At 39.3% G+C, this 24,903-nt stretch overlaps 1 protein-coding gene across 5 annotated transcripts in view; it reads left to right on the top strand.

Annotated features, from left to right (window-relative positions):
* The window catches only part of usp45 (ubiquitin specific peptidase 45), a 158,199-nt gene extending 150,716 nt beyond the window's left edge, over positions 1-7,483 (top strand). For 3 of the 5 annotated variants that reach the window (XM_043685574.1, XM_043685580.1, XM_043685569.1), the window contains exons 18-19: positions 2,952-3,105; positions 6,326-7,483. In XM_043685574.1, the coding sequence (XP_043541509.1) occupies positions 2,952-3,105; positions 6,326-6,466 (295 nt within the window). In that variant the 3' untranslated portion in view covers positions 6,467-7,483. The remainder of the gene's footprint in view (positions 1-2,951; positions 3,106-6,325) is intronic. The other 2 variants (XM_043685585.1, XM_043685591.1) reach the window with 1 other exon arrangement.
* The last annotated feature ends 17,420 nt before the right edge of the window (positions 7,484-24,903 follow it).

The following is a 24,903-nucleotide window of genomic DNA, read 5'->3' as shown; positions in this document are numbered from 1 at the left end:
AATCCTGAGTCCAGCGATGCTCTGCAGGGATTTGGGACCTAGTTTGTGATATATAAATGATTTAGATGTGCATATGGAAGCGTTGATCAGTAAGTTTGCAGATGATGTGGAAATTGGTGTGGTGAGAAGTAGTGAGGAGGATAGTCTTAGATTATAGGAGAATATGAATGTGTTGGTCTGATGGGTTACCCAGTGGCAAATGGAATTCTATGAGCTAACTGTCTGGTTATGCACTTAGGCAGGACAAACAAAACAAGGGAGTACACGAAGAACAATCGGAACCTGCGAAGCACTGAGATTCAGAGAGGTATTGACGTGCATGTCCACTGACACATTAAGATTGGTAAAATGGTTAAGAAGGCATATTGATTGCTTGCCTTTTTTTAGCCAAGACATAGAGTTTAAGAGCAGAGAGTTATGATGGAAATGTTTAAAACATTGGTTAGGCCATCCATAGAGTATTGTGGGTGGATCAGGAGCCCTGATTGATTCTCAGGCTGACAAGTGGCAAGTAAAATTTGCACCACTCCAGTGTCAGGCAGTGACCATCATAAGAAACAGTCTAACCTCCTTGCCTTGACATTCAATGGTGCTATCATCAATGAATCGCCCACTATCAACATCCTTGGGGGTTACCATTTACCAGAAATGTGACTCGCCGCATAAACACAGTGGGTACAGGCTAGAGGCGAGGAATACTGTGGTGAGTAACTCACCACCTGACTCCCATAGCCTATTCAGAATCTACAAGACACAAATCAGGAGTGTAATGGAATACTCCCCACTTGCCTGGATGAGTGCAGGTCCATCAACACTCAAGAAGCTTGATACCATCAATGCCCAAGCAGCCCACTTGATTGGTGCCATGCCCACAAATATCTACTCCCTTCACCACTGACATTCAGTAGCAGCACTGTTTGCTATCTACATGGTGCATTGCAAAAATTCAACAAAGGTCCTTAGACAGCAACCCATGACCACTTTTATCTAGAAGAACAAGGGCAGAAGATACATGGGAACACCACTATTTGCAAGTTCTCCTCCAAACCAATCACCATCCTGACTTGGAAATATATTATTATTCTTTCAATGTCACTGGGTTAAAATCCTGGAATTTTCTCCCTAAGGGCATTGTGGGTCAACCTCTAGCTGTTCAAGAAGGCAGCTCACCACAACCTTCTCAAGGGCAATTAGGAATAGGCAATCAATGCAGACTGGCCAGTGACACTCACATCCCAGTAATGAATTTTTTAAAAGTCTGCATTATAGGAGGGATGTGATAGCATTACAGAGGGTGCAGGGGAGATATACTAGAGTGTTGCCTAGGCTGGAGAATTTCAGTTATGAAGGATTGGACAGACTGGGTGGTTTTCCTTGGAGCAGAGGAATCTGAGGGGGTACTTCTTTGATAATGAGCAGCATAGACAGGGCAGATGGGAAGAAACTTTTCCCCTCAGTCAAGGGATCAATAATGGTTGGAAGGGGGTATATATTTAGGTAAGTGGGAGGTTTCGAGGTAATCTGAGAATTTTTTTTCACCCAGCGGATGATGGAAATGGAACTCACTGCCTGTAAGAGTGATAGAGTCATAAGCCTTCATAACGTTTAAGTAGTATTTGGATGTACACTTGTGATGCCAAGGAATACAAGGTTTTGAGCCAAGTGCTGGAAACTGGGCTTAGCTGATGTCTTTGACAGGGACAGACTCAATGGGCCGATGGGCCTTTTATATGCTATATACTTCGGGACAACATATCTGTCCTTGCTAAGATTACATATTTCCAGTTCTATTACATCTATGTCTCAGCTCATCTGTTAAAATCCCTGCCTTTTCAATCTCTAAGACGTAATTATTCTCTCACTCCTCTGGGCAGATTCCATTTTTTAACCTTTCCTGAGCTTAGGTTCATCCAGTTCTCTGATTTTGTGAATTAAGTTCTGTCTATCATCACCCCCCCCGTAGAAGGTGACTTACATTGGCTCCTGCTTAAACAATATTTCAGTTTTAAAATGTTCTTCCTTGTTTTCAAGTTTCTCCTTCGGGCTTTTCTTTATCTCTGTACTGTCTTCCAGTTTGGTAACCATCTCAGATATCAGTAGTTCTCCAATTCTGACCTCTTGAGCATTTTCCGTTTATTTGTTTTGTTGCAATTACAAAATTCCTTACTTATATAGCACACTTAATGTAATAAATTGTCCTGTGGTACTACACAGAACATTATCAAACAAGATAAACATAGTTATGGAATCATTTATATAAATGACAAAAAGTAGTGAACCCAGCACTGATCCTTGTGGCACACCACTGGTCACAGGCTTCTCGCCTGAAAAGCAACCCTCCACCATCACCCTGTCTTCTACCTTTGAGCCAGTTCTGTATCCAAATGGCTAGTTCTCCCTGTATTACATGAGATTTAACCTTGCTAACCAGTCTCCCATGGGGAATCTTGTCAAACACCTAACTGAAGTCCATATAGATCACGTCCAGTGTTCTGCCCTCATCAATCCTCTTTGTTACTTCTTCAAAAAACTCAGTCAAGTTTGTGAGACATGATCTCCAACACACAAAGCCATGTTGGCTATCCCTAATCAGTCCTTGTCTTTCCAGATACATGTACATCCTGTCCCTCCAACAATTTGCCCACCACCGATGCCAGCTTGTCCTTACCACCTTTCTTAAATAGTGGCACCACGTTAGCCAACCTCCAGTCTTCTGGCACCTCACTTGTGACTATCGATAATATAAAGATCCATAATCAGGGAAGATCTCACTCTACTCACTACTGTAGACTAACAGCAAGGTTACACATAAAAACTATGCATTTACTTGTTTCTGTGCTGTGAGCTCTCCCACACAGGTTCATCCACAGTCAGCTGTGAATTTTGCTGTTTGTTCGTTTTTCCTAGGTGCACTCTGATTGAGTAACTGACTTTTGTGCATTTTTTTTAAGAATGTTGGAGAGGAAAACAAGGTGCTGTACAGTCTGTATGGGGTCGTTGAACACTCTGGATCTATGCGTGGAGGACACTATACAGCATACGTCCAAGTCAGAGCAGCCAACAAACAAGTATCTGATCATATTCCTGGAAACAAAAACATCCCAGGTAAAATGGACAACTTTTCACCACCAGCATTATCCTCCACCATTTCCACCATCTCTCATGATGCCATCACCAGGAAAGTTCTTCCCTTTCCTCGCCCTAATTACCCTAATCCATTTCTCAATTGTCCTCAATATGCTCTCCTTTTGCATAGCACTCCTGTGCAAGCACCAAAAATTAAATGAGGAGACTAAATGCTGATTGGGGCAATTGCTTGCTGAAGACTGCAAGCATGAAGCCAAGCTATTGGTCATCTAATATTTAATTCCTTCCCCCACTCCCAGTCCTACCTCTTGGCTTCAGCCTTCCACACCATTCCACTGAAGTTCAATGTAAATTCAAGGAACAGCATGTTTCACCTTTTTTGTGAGGTGCTTTAATAACCTTCTGAACTTAACATTGAGTTAAACAATTCCAGATCATGGCTTCTGCCTCCATATTATTGTTGTTGGTCATGCTTCTGTCTTTGCTATTTACTGCTCCTCTGAATCCATCCTTTATTTATCTTTCTTGCCTGTTATCATTTCCTTTTGCCTTGCAGCATCATCCCCGTTGTCATTTAATCTTGCTTTTCTTTCACCTTATTACAAACCATTGCTTTTAATCCTTCCATCCTCATTTTCCCTGTCTGTGTATTCCTTTTAAACCTGCAATATCTAACTTCTTCCAGTTCTAACCTAAGGTCATTAACCTAAAACATTGACTATGTTTCTCCCTCCGCGGATATTGCTTGGGTGCTCTGAATACTTAAAGCATTTTCTGCTTTTGTTTCAATTTTACACTATCCATAATATTTTGCTTTAGATCAATAACCAGATATATTCATGTTAACTAAGGAAAAAAAACACAAAACCATAAGGGGTCAAAAATATAATGATGGTACAGTAATACAAAAGGGCTTTTGATATTATTGGATTGATAGGAAAATCCACTATGGACCATATTTTCATGAAAGTTTGGGGAAAACTCAGCCTGCCCACTCTTGTCCCTTCTGAAATGCAAGATCCGTATGTGACTTTGTTCATAGTGTTGCATTTGCAATGTATTTTGCAAGAGGGGTGTGGGAGTAGGCAAATATGAAGATAGGCCAATTAGGTGGCCTGCTTTGTTTTTCCAGCACAGCTGTCCAGTTCCCAACGTCATTTTGAAGATCTCTAAACTTCACTCGCCAGCCAATCCGGATACCCGTAAATTTCCCATCCTATCTCCATTTACCACCTATTCCCATGCTACCTCCAGGTAAATTCTATACTCACTCACCCAATATGCACAATGTGCAGTCCTCAGGAACTATTTAAAGGAATAAGAATTATTTTAAAATTATTAGCATTTAAGTTGAACATTCTAATAGTCAGTCCTCATTTAATATTGCCCTGTTTAATGTTATTGTATTTTAATTTTATTTTCTGAGGAGCCTGTTTCTTTCGCTTGCATGAACATTTTTGTTTTAGTTTTGTTTGTATATGAATTTGTGTTATTGCCTGTAGGCTCCAGTTCTGGTCTTCCCTTTGCTGCTAGCTCCTTGCTTCCTTCCTGAATTTAAACTGAGATACTGGGCTCATTATACTCACAGAAATTGATAGGTGTATGTAGTCGTGGGACCAAGTTAAGTCATTAAGATGTAGTGGCAGTAGTAGGCCATTCATTAAGTTTGTTCCGTCGCTCAGTGCAATCATGGCTGATCTGATCTTCAGTTCCACTTTCCTACCTATTCCTTTTAACCCTCGATTCCCTTACTGATTAAGATCTAACTATCTTATCTTTGGATATACTTAACAACCCAGCCCTTTGCAGTAAACAATTCCACAGATTCGCTGTCCTCTGAGTGAAACAATTCCTTCTCTTCTCTGTTTTAAATGTTCAATCCCTAATTGTGAGATTATGCCTTCTAGTCCTACACACTCCCACAAGAGAAAACAACCTTTCTGCACCTATTCTGTGAAGTCCCTGAAGAAGCTTGTATGTTTTAATAAGGTTGTCTCTCATTCCTCTAAATTACAATGAGTAAAGGCCCAACCTACTCAACCAGTCCTCTCAAAGTAGGTTCCCCCCAACCCCCAGGGCTTCCTGCAGTCTTTGTCCATGTAAAAATATTCAGATCTTCATTTTTCTTCCTGCCGAATTGCATAACCTTGGATTTACCCCATTATATTCTATTTGCCAAGCTTTTGCTCACTCGCTTCACCAGTCTATATCCCTGTGCCAACTCGTTTTGTTATCTATTTTTGTGTTTTCTTTTGCCACTAGATGGAGCACAGTCAGTTTAAAAATAGTCATGTTCCTTTTAGATTTTTAACTTCATTTTAACAATTTTATTTACCACTGTGAGAATTCAGCCACTTAAACTACAGGTGGTACTATATTTCAGATTGCCGGTGCAAGTATAATGTCTTAATTGTTTTCTCTGCTAAGGATGGCATTATGGAGTCAAACCTGATTTTTAACATCAATTCCTGTGGGAATTGACACTTTACTTATTTTTTGCTTAAAGTCACAAGTTTCAACAATATGAGCCTGACTTTAAGTGAGGATATCCTGTAAAACCCTAAGTTTAAATTCTGCTATCATTGGGTAGTAACTACACGAGTGCAGAATACGTATAATCCTTTAGATATCTGTTATGTTTATAAACAAACAAGAAACAACAACATCAAAGGTAAATTCCATTATTGACCCTCCTAAAAGTTCTTGAATTAATAATCTACCAGCAACTTTCCTTAGCTATTGAAGCACTGTCAAAAATTGGGTAAAACAATTATAGAGTCATAGAGAGGTACAACATGGAAACAGACTCTTCGGTCCAACTTGTCCATACTGACCAGATATCCTAAATTAATCTGGTCCCATTGGTCAGTACTTGGCCCATATCCGTCTAAACCCTTCCTCTTCTTAAACCCATCCAGAAGTATTTTAAATGTTGCAACTGCCCTAGCCGCCTCCACTTCCTCTGGCAGCTCATTCCATATTGATTTAACATCTTTGGGGAAAAAAGTGGATCCATGAGCTTTTTCCATGACTTTTTTAACTTTGCCAAGGAGAAGATGACAGATATCCAAGAAAACTTCCGCCTCATACAGTTAGGCCTAACTTTTTGAAATTTTCCCTTTTTTTTAAAATTTGTGTTACTTTTAATGTCCACTGCTTTGAACTGATGGCTCTTAACTTTTGCTGGAAGAGTGTAGAGCAGCTTCTAGTCTGCTTATTGGCAACCTTTGTTTTTCAGGTGTCAGAGATGCTGGAGCACCATCAAGGCAGTGGGTTTATGTCAATGATACCCATGTACAGGCAGTTCCTGAAGCTAGAGTACTCAATGCTCAGGCCTATTTATTGTTCTATGAACAACTTCTGTGAAAGCATTGTTTAGGAAGTGTACATTCATGCAAAAAAGCTGATAATATTTTCTAATTTCTAACAACAATACAAGTGGCTTCTCTAAATCTTTCATGTTACTTTTCATTTATTTGAATCAATTACAAGAACATCATGATTAAAATTTATTACAACCAACAAAAGTAACTGCAAAAAAAGTATGTAAATCCAGTGAAAATGTTTACTCACAAATGATGCCTTTAATATTGTAATTTTTCTCTGCCCAAATTTGTATTTTGACTTACTGAAATGCAGGCAATTTCATTATGGTCATTTTCATTTAACAAATATTTTTTCAACTTTAAAAAGATGCTGCTTTTATTGCATTTGTGAAAGCAATGGCCATGCACACTCAAATATGAGGAAAATTATTATTTATGTATTTGAGTAGAAATAATTAAATTTTCATGTTTCATTGCTGATTATATTTACTGTCAAAGACAGAAATAAGAGTATAGGCTATATTGCCTGACATTGAGTAATTATGAATTACTATCTGACAGATTTATTTTTTTAAGGAAATGATTTGATTCATTGGAAGCCCATTTCACTTCAAATATGATCTCTACCTTTGATGAAACCATTGTCGCAGTTTTTGAATTCTAATACATTACAGTTCCAAGAATGAACAGAGTATGAGGAATGTTGTGCATTTAAGATATTATATTGATGTTAATTCACACAAAACATAATACCGGAAAGGCACACTGCTGTTTAATGCACTGAAGGTCTTTTTCAGTACCCATGCATTTTTTTTCTTGAATTAACTTGCAGTTTCATCATGCCATTTATTTATGTATTTCTGTTCGTAATCCTTATCGAAAGCTCACTATGATAAATATATTTCATCCTCAAGGATATTTTAATAAATAATCATGTCCGAGCATGAGTATTTTGAATTATTAAACAATATATCTAATAAGTTCAATTTTTTCAACTGCAAGTTATATTTTAAAGAAAATTCTTAAAATGTTGTATTACAAAAAGAAGATACAAGGCCATGTGAAGAAGACTGGTACATTAGATTAGATTAGATTAGATTAGATTCAATTTAGCATGGCCAATTCACCTCATCTGCACATCTTTGGACTGTGGGAGGAAACCGGAGCACCCGGAGGAAACCCACGCAGACACGGGAAGAATGTGCAAACTCCACACAGTCAGTCGCCTGAGGCGGGAATTGAACCCATGTCTCTGGAGCTGTGAGGCAGCAGTGCTAACCACTGTGCCACCGTGCCGCCCTGCATATTAGGTATGGAATAAACATCCATCTTCATTGCGTGTTTAGCTTTGATATTTAGCTACTTATTGATTTGCAGCATATTTTAATAATTTTTCAAAATTAAATTAATAAGAAAACATTCCGTTGATCAGGAGATTGGCTACCTGATGCATTGCTTTAACCATTAAAAGTTCTGATGTACGAATGCTAGAATGGAAAAAGCACATTGTATTAAATTTACAAAAAAGATTGAAAAACAGTATCTCAAAATACCATCTAGAATTTATTGGTGAATTATTGGTAAACTAAGTAATAGATATGCATTTAAGTTATTTAGTTAGCACACCAGAAGCCCTGATTATACAGAACAGTGCCCTTTTTGTGAGTTATAATGTTATGGACTAAGCCAGACCACTCAAAACATGCTTTTTTAAATAAATATTTTTATTGAAAAAATGATTTTAGGTTTTTCACATAATTACAAGACTAGTACAAAATAGTATGACCTCTGTGCACTATAATAGCAACAACAACAAAAAAAGAAAAAACAAACTACTAATCTATTCCACAAACTACCAACACACAAAAGGAATTTTAAAAACTCTGTAAAAACTACAGTTAAATAAATAACCAGTAAGAAAGAAGAATAAATAAATAAATAAAAATTTATGCCAAGTTATAACAAGGTATCTTAAGTTATGTTCAATTAAATTACTATACTCAGCACTCTTGTATCCCAGCTCCCCAACACTGGGAGCAATAGTGAGTAGACCTGTATTTATACAGGATTCTTCCTCCCAGGGGCCCTCAAACCGATAGGCACAGTCCTCACAGCTAGACAAATGCCCTGGATAATATAGCCGATTCATCTACATAATTCAAAAAGGGTGGCCACGTTGTATGGAAGAATTCCGTTTTCTGACGTACCACACTTGTAAGGACATCCAGGGGAATGTGTTCCATAACTATCGAGAGTCCTGGGGGATTTTCCAATACCTAGCTCATCAAAATGTTCTCCTCGTGCAGAAAGAAAGAATAGTAAACAGTTTCTTCCCAAATACATCCTGGGAGGGAAGATTTGGAAAACCCAAAAGGAGGGACACCGAATCCAACCCCATTTCAGTTCCCAAAACCTTTGCCAAAGCAATCGTTACATCATCCCAATACCTGTGGATCTTGTGGCACGTCCATTAACAATAAGTAAGAGTACCAATGTTCGTTTTACACTTGGGGCACATTGGGGACGCTTTTGTCTTAAACTTCGCAAGCTGTTCTGGTGCCAGGTGGGCCCTATGGAGTACCTTCAGCTGACTAGCCTGAGTCCTATTACAAATAGAGACCTTCCTAACATTTTCCCAAATGTCCTCTCACATCTATGAGTAGATTTCCACCCCTAATTCTTGAGTTCTGGTTTTATATAGTCATGTCCTTCGACACGTTACTACCTCGTAAGTGATGGAGAGTGCTAACCGAGGGGGTGCCTGCTGACCGGAGCACACTCCTCTCCATGTCTGATTTGTAAAGATTAACCATCTATGTAGTTTTTTTTTGTACAAAGTCTCTAACTTGGAAACGTCAAAAGAGATCCTTCCTAGGTAGCCCGAACTTCTGACCCAGTTGTTCGAAGGACATCATGACCTCCCCATCGAATAGGTCTCCCTAACAGGAGATTCCTCTGGACTCCCAAAGCTTAAAGCCAGAGTCTATCAAACCTGGCTGAAATCGCAACATTGCAAAAGTGAGGACTGCAGATGCTGGAAATCAGAGTCTAGATTAGAGTGGTTCTGGAAAAGCACAGCAGGTCAGGCAGCATCCGAGGAGCAGGGGAATCGACGTTTCAGGCAAACGCCCTTCATCAGGAATTCCTCCAGGCTTCTTTTCCTTTAGTCATGTTAAAATGCACCAAACTGCTCAAGTCGAGTGCAAAGTAACTCTAGTAACTGGGAAAATACTGTTTTGAGCAGGTTAAGAGGTGATGAGAGGGTAGGTGCTCCATTTTGGGTTCTGGGCAGAGCTCAGCAAATGCAGACTTACTGAGTCACCGCCATCTTGAATCCCTCAAAACATTCTTAAGCAGGCAGCTCAGACCATAACTTTACAATTTGTTTTGGTAAGTGAAAAATTATCCCAATTAAGTTAGCTAGGTTGACCACTAGATTTTGAAACAGACAAACGTTTATTCACAAAATTGCTAAATGAAACACAAAGATCAGAATAAAGTACTGCTGCAGAACTCAGCCTCTCCAACTAGACTTCCGAATATACAGAACAGTCCCAGTAAGCAAACTCCCTTTTAAACCCAGTATCAATGGAGCACATGCTTGCAGGTTAAAGTTCAAGGGGAGAAAGAGAGAGAGAGCTTTCACACAGCTCTGTGTTGAACTTCTCATCAGCCCAGCTAGAGAGCTGACCATTCCCCTTTTATTATACAGGTCACTTCTAAAACATGACCACTTTGACCTGAAGTCTCATTTGTTTACATATAAACAAAAGGTCTCTCAAAATTGTTTCCATCTCTGTACCAAACCCGACTGATCAGAGCCTGGCCCAGTTTATTACCTCTCTTAAATAAAAATCGAGGACAGAGTCTCCTTGAGTCAAGGTAAAGCTTTTCGAAAAAAAAGGGGATAGCTTTGTAACAATAAGCAAAATGGTTGCTTTTTGTTTGAGTAGTTTGTTTGAACTGCGGTAAGCTTTTGGAACCATAGAATAGTATTGACTTTCCTTTCTGAAGTACAAAGGCTCTGAGTCCTTCTTAAAAAGCATTGAATTCTTGAATCGTAGATTTATAGTTGGGATCTTTCTTCAGATAGTGAACTCGAGCTTGTTAAATGTGCTAAGCCCTTCCTGCTGGAGAAAAAGAATCTTTTTCCTGAGCAGCTCCCAAATTTATTAGAACTTCCAACTTTACATGAAAAAATCTCAAGGAGGAAGGTTGAACAACCCCCAAACAACATTGGATTTACTCATTATTCAAAGTTTGTGCGAAGATTTGTAGCTCGGGTGCTTGTTGTTGTGGTTCTGTTCGCCAAGCTGGAAGTTTTTGTTGCAAACGTTTCGTCCCCTGGCTAGGCGACATCATCACTGCTTGGGAGCCTCCTGCGAAGCGCTTCTTAGATGTTTCCTCCATTGAACAGATTGGACGGTGGATATGAGGGTATAGTGGTAGGAGTAATTCAGAGACCTGAACTACTCTTTCAAAACCTTAAGGTTTGGAGTAGGAATAGGCCACTGATCCATCAAGTCTTCTTCACTAGTCAATGGTTGATCACTTAACCATCTGCTCCACCTTCCCTCCTTATTGCCATAACTCCTGATCTCTTATTGATTAAAAATATGTCCATCTCTGGCTCGCTTGTTGTCTCTCTCTGGAGACATAGGAGTCGAGCCACACTACTTGCATTTAGTCAAATCTAGTTCATAAATCAGGACAATATGTCTAGGATGAGTAAGTAATATCAACTGTATTTGGATAAGCCCAGTACAATGCTGAACAAAACAATGGACATTCACTCGGCATCTTATCAATTTTGGTCAGAATTAAATGTCACAAGGTACGTAGTTCAAATCAGATGAAACAAATCATATCTAACTGAAGGAAACAAGGTCCAGTCACAATCAATACACCATCAATAAATGAGCTGCAATTGCGAAGCCTTGCATTTCATTAGTTACAACCTATTATCCAAAAATTAACCATTTACTCCTACTTTCCATTTTATCCCCATTTCATGCAAAATAAAATGCATCCAGTCCCAGAAGACCTAAATGCAATAACTCTTGTGTGGTGTCTCATTGAATGCATTTTAGAAGCTCCAATATATTTCATTCACTGTTTCCCCTGAACTACTTTGCTAGCTACACCATCACAAAAACTCCACGCTTTGTCGAACACAATTTGCTTTCGTTAAGTTGATTGCCTCTGTGTAGTGATTGGGACCAGGTGGATCTTACTGACTATGAAATCCTTGATTGCAGTTATTTACCTGGGTGAATCAGGGAGCCCTGGCTGACCAGTATAAACACAGGGGTAAAAAGAAATAAACACAAAAAATAAGCAGATTAAAAATATATATATATAGAAATAAATAAGGAATGCAGAGAGTCTCCTGATTTCAAGGACTAACTGCAAGCTGGCTGGCCACAGCCAGTGTACTGTGCACATGTAAATAAAGTGTGATTTGGTGATGGGATACTGGCCCGTGTGGAGTGATTTCAACCTGCATGAAGATATTATGATTTACCATATGCTCATGGTCCGTTGAGGAGCTGGGCTTGCAATATTAGTAACATTAAATTCCATCTGGTTCATTAAGGCAATGCTTATCTTTTCTGATCGACATGCCCACAGCAATGGGTTAACTCATATCCCTCTGAAATGCTCCTAACAAGCACCCAGTTCAGGGACAAATAAGGGTGGACAACAAATGCTCCCTTTGTCAGCGACTCTTGTGGTGGAAACAAAGAGCAGCAGGAAAATGATTGCAAATGGAAATGAAAGAAAACTTCATCAAAAACTTGAATTCAAACAGAAGGTGGTGGAGGCAGATGTAATAGCAACATTTAAGAGGCATCTTAACAGATACATGATAGGTAGGGAGTAGAGGGATATGGACAGTATGGAGGCAAATGCTTTTTAGGTCAGAAAGGCATTATCTGTTGGCATAGCCTTGGTGGATCAAAGGACCTGTTCCTGTGCTGTATTATATGTTGTTAAATAATAAACAAACACAAGTGAAAGCTCTTTCTATTTTCTGACAGGTGGAGAAATGGAAGAAGTCGAAATCAAAAACATCAAGTTTGTTTCCTCGCCGTATGCAATCGATTTATCAAAGACCAGCGGTTACTTCATCCCAAAAGTTCCATTCACTGTGTTGGTATGTACAGCCACAGTGGCTCTGTACATAGTGTCTGATATAGTACAGACCCACATGGGTATATCCAAAACAAGGACAGAAATTACTGGGAAAACTCAGCAAAATCTGGCAGCATGTGGAGAGAAGGCAAAGTTAATGTCTTGGGTCTAGTGACCCATCTGCAGAGCTGCTAGCAACTAGGACAAGGTGGTATATATGCTGAAGGCAACGTGGGGTGGGTGGGGGAAGGAGTGAGGGGACGCAGCCCAGAGAGAGAGAGAGAGAGAGAGAGAGAGAGAGAGAGAGAGAACAACAGTTAGGAAAAGAGATGGATGCTAGTACCTGTGGGAAACAAGAAAATACCAAGGAAAGGAGATGGCTTAGTGGTATAATCACTGGACTGTTATTCTAGAGACCCAGGTAATGTTGGAGGGATGTGATTTTGAATCCCACAGATGGTAGAATTTGAATGCAATAAAAATCTGGAATTGGGAGTCTGATAATGAACAATCGTTGGGGAGCAGAGGAGGGGGACAAACCTTTCTGTTTCAATAATGCCTTTTACAAAGGGAAATCCTACGGAAACCCTACCTGGTCTCGCCTGCTTGTAACTCCAGACCCACAGCAATGTGGCTAACTGGGTGGATAACAAATGCTATCCTAGCCAGTAGTGCCCAGATTCCATGAATTTAGAGAAAACAAGCTGGTAACACGTTTTAAAATACTTGTGGTCCCTACTATCAGTAATTCACTCTCACCAGCCTGTTATAATCCATCCCTTTGTCTGCTCAACAGCTGTTGTCTCTCTGGGTTCCATCTCCACCCAATTCCCCCACCCTCCTTCCTCTGTTATTTCCGCACCCAGCCTTCTTCAATCTGACTGAAGGTGTGACGCTTGCCAGTTAAGTGGCTGAGGGCTCCCTCCTGTTCTGCAGTCTGGGAGAAAGCTTTGTGTGTGAGGGCGGTGGGGACAAGATTTGAACAAGGAACAAATCCCAGCTTAATTAGTGTTAAATAATGCTTATCCAGAAATGCTCTTGTGTTCAGCAATGTGCGTTCTTGTCCACTGCACATACCCCATTACCTCAGGTACCATTATGCTGACGTTTCCACCAGAAATGTCATTGTCATCAATCTGTCAGCAATTTGGTCAAAATCCCAGCTGCCCATATGGCCTTGCTTCAATCCTTCCACAGTAATAATTACAGCAGGAAATCTGGATCCATCGTGTTATCAGGGTACATTTGTACATCTGCTTTAACAAAAAGTTAAATGATGAAGTATGATACTTTACAACACCATTGTAGGGAAGGCAACACTTGCAGGTTTCATTAAAGGGATTGATGGTAGTCCAGCAATGATGGGCAAAGTACTTAGCTGGTGATCATTTAATGAGGTTGAAACCCAGTGAGATAAATCAATAAACGATATAAATGGAACACGAAATGACACGACCAGCTATCCTTAGTAGCCACACACGCAGACAACAAGCAACATGAATTCGACTGGGACAACACTACTATCATAGGGCAAGCCAGACAGAGAACAGCCAGGGAATTCCTAGAGGCATGGCATTCATCCACAAACTCCATCAACAAACACATCGACCTGGACCCAATATACCAACCACTACAGCGGACGGCTGAAACTGACAACCGGAAGCGGCAGGGACAGACCACTATAAACACCGGAGGAAACATCAAAGAAGCGCTTCGCAGGAGGCTCCCAAGCACTGATGATGTCGCCTAGCCAGGGGACGAAACGTTTGCAACAAAAACTTTACTCATTATCTTGTGGCATTGGCATTGCATGTATATCCTCCAATTTATTTGGGTCTAGATGGATGCCACCACTTAAGTAAATCGTGCTAAAAACATTGTGAACATTAATTTTACACTTACATCTGTTACCGAAACATCCATAACTGCATAGTTTATTCAATATTTTCTCTCTTTCCATTATTCTGTTTTTCTTTCTCTTCTCTTACCATTTCCTTTTGTTTGTTTCCTTTTTTAATTCACGACTTTTCATTTCTAACTTTCTTTTAGCTAATTGTAGCTTTAACATCGCAATTTCAAGTTTCCCTTGTCCAAATTCTAAATCTTACATAATCTGTTAAAGAATTCCATCCATTAGAGATCCTGCTTTTACTTCTCCCTTCAGTTTACCTGCTAAATCTCGAGTTAAACTTGAGTCAACGATTTTTAAATCGAGAAACTGAGGTTTATGAAAGAAAAATGGAAAACACCATTTATTACTTTAACTTATTGATTGGAACTGTACATACCTTCTGAGAGTTGCAATACGCCTGCAATTAAATATACTCAACTTTTTCAGGTATTTATCCCAACACCTCTGGTCTGTGACTATCTCTATCTCTTTAAGCTAATCTATTTTACCCATATCTTTCCCTTGTCAGGGGCATTGGTTCTCCAGCTACCTTTATCCAAGGATTTCATAGAGACTGCTCAAAACTCAGAGAAAACTAAAGACAATATCCCTCTAAACTAGCCCCTTAAGCCTGCAAAAAACAGGTTTCAGAAATCTCTAATGAACATTAATGTCCCATTATTTAGCTTGCTGGGTCGCAAAACAGTTTGAGCCACACAAAAATCCATTAGTAATGCCAAAGTACCTCTTTCAAACTGTTTTCACAGAAATAACTATTACTACAGAAATAATTCCAAGTTAATTATTAACTTCAGATGTGCAGAAAAACGACGATGTAATTCAAAAACCTAAACTTACAATAAACAATACTTAAAATATACGTATAATATAATGTTCCCAAAACTTTCAGAGCGAGGTCATGTGATACAATTTTTGAGATTTAGTTTGAGAAGGAACTTGACTTGACCAATAGCCTTTGCGCTTGCTCTCTCTCTGAAATGCCTCTTAGCAAAGTTTATGAATTAAATGTTCACTGGAAGCCTTATCATCAGAAGTGGAGGATTGCCAAAAGAAAATTTGGATCCATACCACCACCTCCAGAAAAGCAACTTCAGCTCGTTATAGCTGATCGAGAAAGACTCCCACCGGCCAAAGCTTGTTTGCAATATGGCTTTAGCTTCGAATGGCCTTTTGAACATTTTCTTTCCTGAACTTAACTCTTATGTGGCCAAAGTGTTGTTATGACATGGAGAAAGACAGCTGAACCGAATCACTTTTGCAACACAGTCAAATTAAAAGAATCAAAGACCCGTAATGGTTACTTGAATGGTTCTTAACCAGACTTTTGAATAACGAATCCTATACTTCATGCTTTTGTATCTTAAACAAAAGGCACAATAATTTATTAAATACACCATAACTTCAGAGAGCAGGTAAAGAAGGTAATTAATTAATGTCTATGCTTTAAACCCAAAACATTTATGATCAGTTCCCATTCACATAAAAGACAGACAGACCTGCAAAACAGAGTTAAGGGATAAGTAAAACAAAATTGACCAGATTACTTAAATGGTTTTCATGGTGTGATGTTTCACAGTCATCGATTTGGGCTCCTTTGTTACTTTTCCAGAAATGTTGATCAGGGTCACCATTTCAGTTCACTCAGGTACAGAGAGCAATACTTCTTTCTTAGCTTCCTACTCTGAGGTTCGAGAAGCTGGTGAGCAAGGCTGGGCAGGGAGCTTTCAAACCTTCATGCTGTGTTGTCAACAGCTAAATGTTTTTCCTCCAAAACACTGTTCAAAACAAACAGCTTCAACTCTTACTCCACCTGGCAGACTGACCATCTTTTTCCCACGATGTCAATTACCATTCAAGGTCTGTCATCTTCCAGAGTCTCTTCCAGACTTGCCAGAACCAATTTCCAGGCGCTGACTTCTAACAGCCAATGTCTGCAATTCATTTAAACACTGTGCTTTTCCTGGGGACACTGTGAGTGTAATAAAGTATCGACCTGTAATTTACCTCCAGGCCGGGTCTGACAAACAAACAAAAAATCTTGTTGGGTTTGTTCTTTTTTCTTTCAACTCACAATTCCCACTTCACAGCTCCAAACCAAAATTGATAAAATTATTAAAATTTAAAAAATGAAAAATCAGTGACAGTTCCACCAGTGTTTTATTTGTATGGTATGTGGTGTTTTATATTTTCTCCCAGGCTGGAGGCTGTGTTTTCTTTACAAGAATAGTTGTATATTTAGCATAATTGAAACATTTTGATAATGTTCATAGCTGTGCTTAAATAAGTTTTGTTTGCAATAAGCTAGTTCTTTATTTGTTACTTAAGACATCTGGCAGACCTGTGTTAAATTCAAACTTTCTTGCAGTAATAGAGAAACTGAATAAGGAAAGGAATCAGTTCACTCTTCTTGACTGGATTGTAATAAATGTTTAAGTGGATATGCCTGGCATTGAACCCATTGATGAACTTAGTGTAATTAGAAATGGGAAAGTATATATGTGTTTTAAAACATCAATGTAGATTTCTTGTATATTAGAGTAAAATGATCATGACCGAAGTGTTTTCTTTCAAGATTTTAAAGCAGAAAAAATAGTTTGGTGCAGTTTAAAGTCATTCTCCAATGATTTCCTGAAAAGTGTAGCTAAATAGTTGAAGATTGAAGTTAAAATAAAATGCTATGAAACAAGTAATTTTAAAACTGTTGGCCAAGAGTCTTGCCATTAATTTAGGAGAACCAGAGGGAAATATAGTACTGGAATCAGACAAGGAAGCCATGACAAAGAATCATTTAGGACAGAAGAGGCCAGAACTAGAATTCCAAAGAGAAAAGGAGGCAAGTGAAAGAGAAAAGAAAAGAAATGGAGGAAAGAAGAAAAAGATAGAAAGAGAGACTGAGAAAAGTGGAGAGGTACAGGATTTTTAGTTTAAAAGTTGAATGAAGAGGGTAGGCCACGGCCCAAGGTACTGATGGGGAAGAGATCTGGCCCATTCTCAGGACCAAGTGCAGAGCTGTGTAAATGTGCCCAAGCAATTGTAAAATTCAAAGTAAGTAAAGTTGACAAATCGGGGATACAGTTTCTGTGTAGACTTTCAAACCATGTATTGGTTATAACGCAATTCCGCCCCATTCGTTTAAATGGTGCTGCTATTACTTGATTTTCTTATAACATGGGATTACAAGAGAACAGAATTACCATCTTATAGCAGAACCGACTAAAGCAAACATGTTTAAGCCATGATTTCTGACGAGATTTCCATAATAAAATTATGGATGAAATACAGGGTCTATGAAAAGTAGCATTGATTTGAAAACTTGATTGCACCTTGCCTAGTGAAGTGGGACTGTGGCTGTGGTTATAGAATTACAATCAGTAGATTACAGGATTATAAATATTAGAGACGTGGGGAGAGCGAAGCTGAAACCCCAATTCATCCCATAGTCTATGTTGGGAAGGTAGATGTGCATTTTTAATTTTCAACTAGCTTGTGGTCAATTTAAATAACAAGCAGCAGAATTTGGAGTTTAAAAATAAAGATGATTTATTTGCAGACACACGCAAAGTCTAAATGCTACAACAGTCATGCAGCACTTATTCACATGCACTCCCATGACCACTAAAAACAAGAGAATCGAATAATTTTCTAATTGAAAGCAAAAGTAGAGCTAATAGGTCACATGTCCGGCTTATTGGAGGAAAACAATTATTGAGGTAAAAATCCCCCTCCCACTCTGCCGAGGACATGGACGTCCTGGGCCTCCTTCACCGCCATTCCCTCACCACCAGACGCCTGGAGGAAGAACGCCTCATCTTTACTCTCTCCCCACCCCCACCCTCCTCTAGCTTATCTCTCCAGGCTCACTGCCTTTATTCCTGATGAAGGGCTTTTGCCCGAAACGTCGATTTCGAAGCTCCTTGGATGCTGCCTGAACTGCTGTGCTCTTCCAGCACCACTAATCCAGGAAAACAATTATTGTCAGTCAAGTGAAGAAGGAAGTACTTCCCACTCTTATCTGAACTTTTTAAGGAAAAGTTACCTAATGTTGGATTTCAGAATAATTGCAAGACTATTTTATGACAAGGTTATCTCACAAAGTCTGCTATTACACATGATCCATTGTGAGCCACTAATTATGCCCATCAGTAGCTAGACTGATTGTTGTCCATTCCTTTGTCTGTCCAATTGTTCATGTCTCTCTTTGGTCTCTATCTCCAATATAATTTACTCATAACCCCCCAATCCTACTTTCTGCATAAAAAACATATTTTTCCATCAGTTCTGAAGAATGGTCACTGGACCTGAAATATTAACTCTGATTTCTCTCCACAGATGCTGCCAGACCTGCTGAGCTTTTCCAGCAATTTCTGTTTTTGCTACCAATATTTGTACTGGTAACTGTGCCATTTTTAGTAAGTTCCAATTACTTCCTTTAGAATGCAGTTCCTTCCATGCCTGGCTTCTCCCCTACATTCCTGACCTTTCATTTGTTATCATTTTGACCCTCAGCTTTCAATGCCTCCACTACCCCCAATTCCTCCTACTTTGATTTTGTTTCCTTATCCTGCTCCATTGGTGTCTCCTGTTCCTTGACCTTTTCCTACCTTGTTTTCCATCCCAATCATCATCACCTCTGTCCCCTCCCTTGCAAGCTGTCTTTCCTCTATCTCCTCTCCCACCTTGATCTGCTTTATGTATTATACACATGAACAATGAACACTTCAGTAAGATGCATTCATTGACTTTGTTCTATCCTCGCCTAACATCCACAGGCAGTTTCAAGTAGGGGGTCTTGAAATTGTGATCAAGGGTAAGAGACCTGTATGATACCTTTTATGTGTGAATGTTTAATTCTTTATCTGTTAAAGAGTTCACGCTCTTTTATTAGAGTAATGTGAGGTCACTTGTTATCATGGAGAGTTCCAGATCAACGAGCAAACTTAACATCCAGTATCATGGCGAGTGTCCAGTTTTCCCTCTTGAATTCCTACACGCATGAAACAGCTACATTTATTATGATATCAGCAAGGTTTTGTGATGATGCTGCTCCTTTAACAAGGTTGGCCTTGGTTTTTTTCTTCAGGAGGTCATAAAGACACAGACTCCGAAAAGTCTGGGTTTGAAAGGTTTTAGGGCCAGTTTGATTATAGCTAACAGATATTGCCTCAGGAAAAAAAGGCTTTCAAGTTAAACTAAAACACTTGTACAGTGAAAGAAGAGTGGCCAGTTCTCCAAGCTCAGCTTTTCTCTGGTTTAGCGAAAGTGAGGACTGCAGGTGCTGGAGATCAGCGCATCGGAATATCAACCCCAGGGCATCAATGTGGACTTCACCATTTCCTCATTTCCCCTACCCCCCCCCCCATCTTACCCAGTTCCAACCCGCCAGCTCAGCACCATCCTTATGACCTGTCCTACCTGCCAATCTTCCTACCCACCTATCCACTCCACCCTCCTATTCAACCTATCGCCATCATCCCCACCTCCATCCACCTACTGCACTCTTAGTTACCTTCTCCCAATCCCACACCCCTTCCCATTTATCTCTCCACTCCAAAGGCTTCCTGCTTCATTCCTGATGAAGGGCTTTTGCCCGAAACGTCGATTTTCCTGCTTCCCAGATGCTGCCTGATCTGCTGTGCTTTTCCAGCACACCACCCTAATCTTTTTTCTGGTTTAGTTTGGTCTTGCTATTCACTGAAAGCAGCCAGGCAGTTGTAAAAGCTGCTTTTACAAAGAAGCCAGTCTATGCTGATACTCCTCTTTCTCTGACATCTCTTCTGATTTTTCCTTTTTGTGCCAAGGGGTGTTTATGGGGATTGTTGCAAGTATTTATAACAGCATCATTAAGTTAGTATAATCTGTTGGGTTTTCAAACAGGTTAAGTTATTCTGTGTTCTGTTCTATTTTGTTTGTGTTTCATTTGGTAATGTTGTAAATAAATTCTGTTTTGTTTAAAACCAAGTGGTTTGACCAGCTGCATCACTCCTGGTTATGCTGGAAATAATATGTTACATTGTGAGCTCTTGTAATGTAGCTGTCATGTTTTATGATATTTTGTATTTCAACTGCTATAAATAACATTGTTTGTTGCAATACTATCATTGCATTTTCCTGTTTACCATTTTTATTAAGTAGTAAGTGTTTAACTGGAGAGGTTTGAGTAAGATGAGGACACAGGCTCCTCCCTAATCAGGACTAAGCCTTTACCAGACCAAAGAATTTATCAGATGTCAGGAAGTCACGTATCACAGTTAAAAAAAATTGTAAAGCTAATATAAGTTACTTCAAGGCCACTGTAAGTAACCAAAGTATTTATGAAACTTTTTCAACCAGCTTTTTAAACCATTTTATTTCATAATTGAGTAAAGACCTCATTTTAACTTGTATCAATCACATGCTTAATGAATTAATGATTTTGAGCATCACAGACAGGATTTAAGGTGTACAAACTGAACAAGGTGTTACATGAATGAACATCAATGAAGAGTCACTAGATGACATTACAGACAAAACTGGAATTAATGTATTGCTACCCTAGATAATGCCAGATTAGGGAGGTGTACACCTGTAATTCAGAAAATATATCTAAAATTTGTGTTTATAAAGCGAGCTTTTTATTTTCTTTAATACATTTCCTTTGTTTAAAGTGAGCAAAAAGTAATTGTTATGTCATACTGTGCAAAAGGCATCTACAGTAACATGTTTAAAGATTGGTACATTTGTATAAACACTGGGATAGACCATTTGGGCCAAATGAGAATTAAGATTTTAAATTCAACGCAATGGGTAACATGAATGAGTGTCAGCAGGACTTAGTGTGGGATAGCATATTTGCAACAGAGGTTTAGCACAACGAAGTTTATGGATAATAGGAGGTCAGATAGAGAAGGCTAGAGGACTGATGTTTGAAATTAACATGCAGTTTTTGGATTGGAGACAATATGGAGAATGGTTTAGTGGTTGCATGTAGTCTGAGTCAGTCTGAGAAGCAGTCAAAATGTGTAATGGAGTTAATGGTAATGAAGTTGTTTATAGTACACTTTTGCTTTCTAATGTTGATTTGGAAATATTTGGAAAATCCTCTATAATTAGTTATTTTCTTCCTGGAAACATATCCTCATATTTTCATTTTGTTATTTTATGGGATTTGGGTGTAGCCCACTAACTGCCCTTGAACTGAGTGATTTTCGTGACCACTTCAGACTCAACCACATTGCTACTATGGGTCTTGAGTCACATGTAGGCCAGACAAGGTCAAGCTGCAGATGGTTGGAGGTGTCTCCACTAAAACTCAAGGATTATGGATGTCAACCTAAATTTCACCACTAGAGATGCTGGGGCCTCTGCCACCATTCCAACACACTGTTCCTTTTTGAACAAGAATGGACTTGTAGTTCTGAAAGGATTGTTGCAATGTCTACATCCAAAACTGGCAAGCACAGAACTGTCAAGATTCATATGGTTGATATTGATCCATTCACTTCAAAGAAATAAGATATCCGCCCTGCTGCCAACAACATTGATCTCCCCAATGGCAAGAGAAACTATTATCCCTAGATTGGAATTACAGATGGCTGTCTCTCTCTGATGACAGACAATTGTGAGGTATGTGAGAATCTGAAAGTGGTAAATGTGATCTGGGAATGGAAATACAACACGGATATGATGCTTAGATATACTGATCATCGTTCTGAATCCAACGAATTCAGTTGGCATCTAGCTAATGACGAAGCAGTAAAGGGGGTTCAAGAAACCAGACCTCACCACTCAAGTCTAACACTTGGATCTCAATTAAATTAATTATCACCAAAGTAATAGACTTCACATCACACACGAATATCCTTAGATTTTTTTTCCAAATGGCACCACAGTGTATCTGATCTTGTAGCCCAGTCAGCTGGCCAGAGATTGCTACAAACTGATGTTAGTGCTCCCAAATAAAAGTATGGTGATTTTTTTTTTAAAAAAGTGACATTAGTGAATTAGATGCTTTTACTATGACAATTAAGGATAGTTTCATGGTCATCATCACTGAGACATTTTAAAAAAATGTAAATTCCTAATATACTAATTAAATTCATGCTGCCATATTGGAATATGAACCCATTTCCATAGAACCTTTACCTTTGATTTACTAGTCCACTGAGATTACTGCTAGGCAACCATTGCCTCCCAAATATATATTGAGCATAAATTTGATATTGCATCACAATGTTTCACTTATTATTTAAAATGGTCTTTGGATTAGAAATTTATGGCTTCCTACACCTCCAACTAACAATAAAATCTATTTTGCACTCCGAATTAAGTAGGTGGCATTCATTCAAGATACAATGAATGTCTAATTGAATATGAAAAAAAGGTGCTTTAAGTATGTGAGGCACTTCAATTTGTAAAACCTTCTTGGAGAGTTTAGTGTTTATAAATAAACATTAATATGTATTAGAATACTAAGCACACAGAAGGAAGAAACTAGTGTGCAAATATGAGAGTGCTAATTGTGGACATATAAGTAAAAATCTAATACTAAGCCGACGTCTATTTTTTGGAGACTCTGAACAAATGTGTGGTGCACAGATTCTATTTTGCTTTACATCAATGGATAAGAGTTGTAATTTCCAACTGGTTGGCAAAACAAAACTCCATCAGAACTACTTCCTTTCAAAAAGAGACACCACTTGAATCTAACCAACAGAAAATAATTAACAGGTCCAAATGATAACATTAACATAAGACATCTCATGAGTCTGCACACTGATATTCAAGTGTCATCTGAGCTCAAAATAAAAAGACAGAGAAATCCTGACAACTATCCCAAGTTAGAATTTATTGGGATAAAAATTCCTCATCACTATACAATGTGGCAATGAGGACCACAATGCATTCATTTCCTCCAGTCTGATTGAACCAACTGGGACCCTATTAAATGATGGAGGCCACCTGTTTAAATCCATCATGCAATCCAATCTCCAGAAAGAGTTGGAGTTGATGACCCATATCTGGATACCTGGGAAAGGGAGCACAAGCCAATAGCTGAAAGTGCAACTAGGTAATTCCACCAAAGGTAAAGATTTTTTTTCCTATTCATAAAGAAGTTGTGGACAACACTGGCTAGAGCAGGATTCATTGCCCATCCCTAAATGCCCCTAAGGTGATACTCAACCATCATCTTGAGCTGCTGTTATCTATGGGTTTTAGGTAAACTCTCAGTGCTGTCATGAAGGGTAATCCACCAACTGTGAAGAAAGGGTGATATATTTCCAAGTAAGGATAATATGTAGCTTTAAAGAGAGCTTGCATGTGGTGATGTTACCATGCATTTGTTATACTGTACTTCTAGATAGTCACAAGTTTGGGAGGGTACTGTTGAATGAGCCTTGCTGAGTTGTTGCAATGCATCATATAGATGGTATACTGTACGACATCACTGTACGTCAGTACTGAAGGAGTGAATGCTTAAGGTAGTGAATGGAGTTCCAATCAAGAGTCCTGCATGGTGCCAACCTTCATGAACGTTGGAGCTGTACTCATCCAGGCAAGTGTAAAATGATCATCTGCCTTTTTCCTTGTAGATGGTGGACAGATTTAGCAAGTTAAGAGGTGAGTAACTCTCAGATTCCTAGCCATTGATTTACGGGTCCAGCTATAGAGTTTATATGGCTGGTCCAGTGTATTTTCTGTGCAGTAGAGTCATACAGCACAGAAGACAACTTTTGGCCCATCAAGTCCAGCACTTGGTTCCTAGTCTTGAATATTATAACATTTCAAGATCTCATCCACATATGTTTTTAAAGGTTGAGATTTCCTTCCTCTATTACCCTCCCAGGCTGTGCATTCCAGATTCCCAACATCCAGTGGAAGGTTTTCCTTAAGTTCCCTGCTCTTCACCTAAACATATGCCTCCTTACTACTAAGGGGAATGACTGCTTTCTGTTCACACTGTCCATGCCCCTCTTAATCTTATACACCTCACTCTGGTTCCCCCCTCTGACTTCACTGCTGTAAAGAAAACAACCTGAGACTCTAGCCTCTCTTCATAGAAGAAATGCTCCATTCTAGGCTAAAACATGGTGAATTCCCTTCAGTGCAATCACACCTTTCCTATAGCAAGGCAACAGAATCATGCACAATACTCCCAATATGGCCGAACCAACGTTTTGCACTGATTAGATTAGATTACTTACAGTGTGGAAACAGGCCCTTCGGCCCAACAAGTCCACACCGCCCCGCCGAAGCGCAACCCACCCATACCCCTACATTTACCCCTTACCTAACACTACAGGCAATTTAGCATGGCCAATTCACCTCATCTGCACATCTTTGGACTGTGGGAGGAAACCGGAGCACCCGGAGGAAACCCACGCAGACACGGGGAGAACGTGCAAACTCCACACAGTCAGTCGCCTGAGGCGGGAATTGAACCCGGGTCTCTGGCGCTGTGAGGCA

This window comes from Chiloscyllium plagiosum, chromosome 3 (genome assembly GCF_004010195.1).
Source record: "Chiloscyllium plagiosum isolate BGI_BamShark_2017 chromosome 3, ASM401019v2, whole genome shotgun sequence".
Taxonomy (NCBI): domain Eukaryota; kingdom Metazoa; phylum Chordata; class Chondrichthyes; order Orectolobiformes; family Hemiscylliidae; genus Chiloscyllium; species Chiloscyllium plagiosum.
Note: the sequence above shows the minus strand (reverse complement) of the source record. Positions and strands in the feature narration are given on the sequence as shown.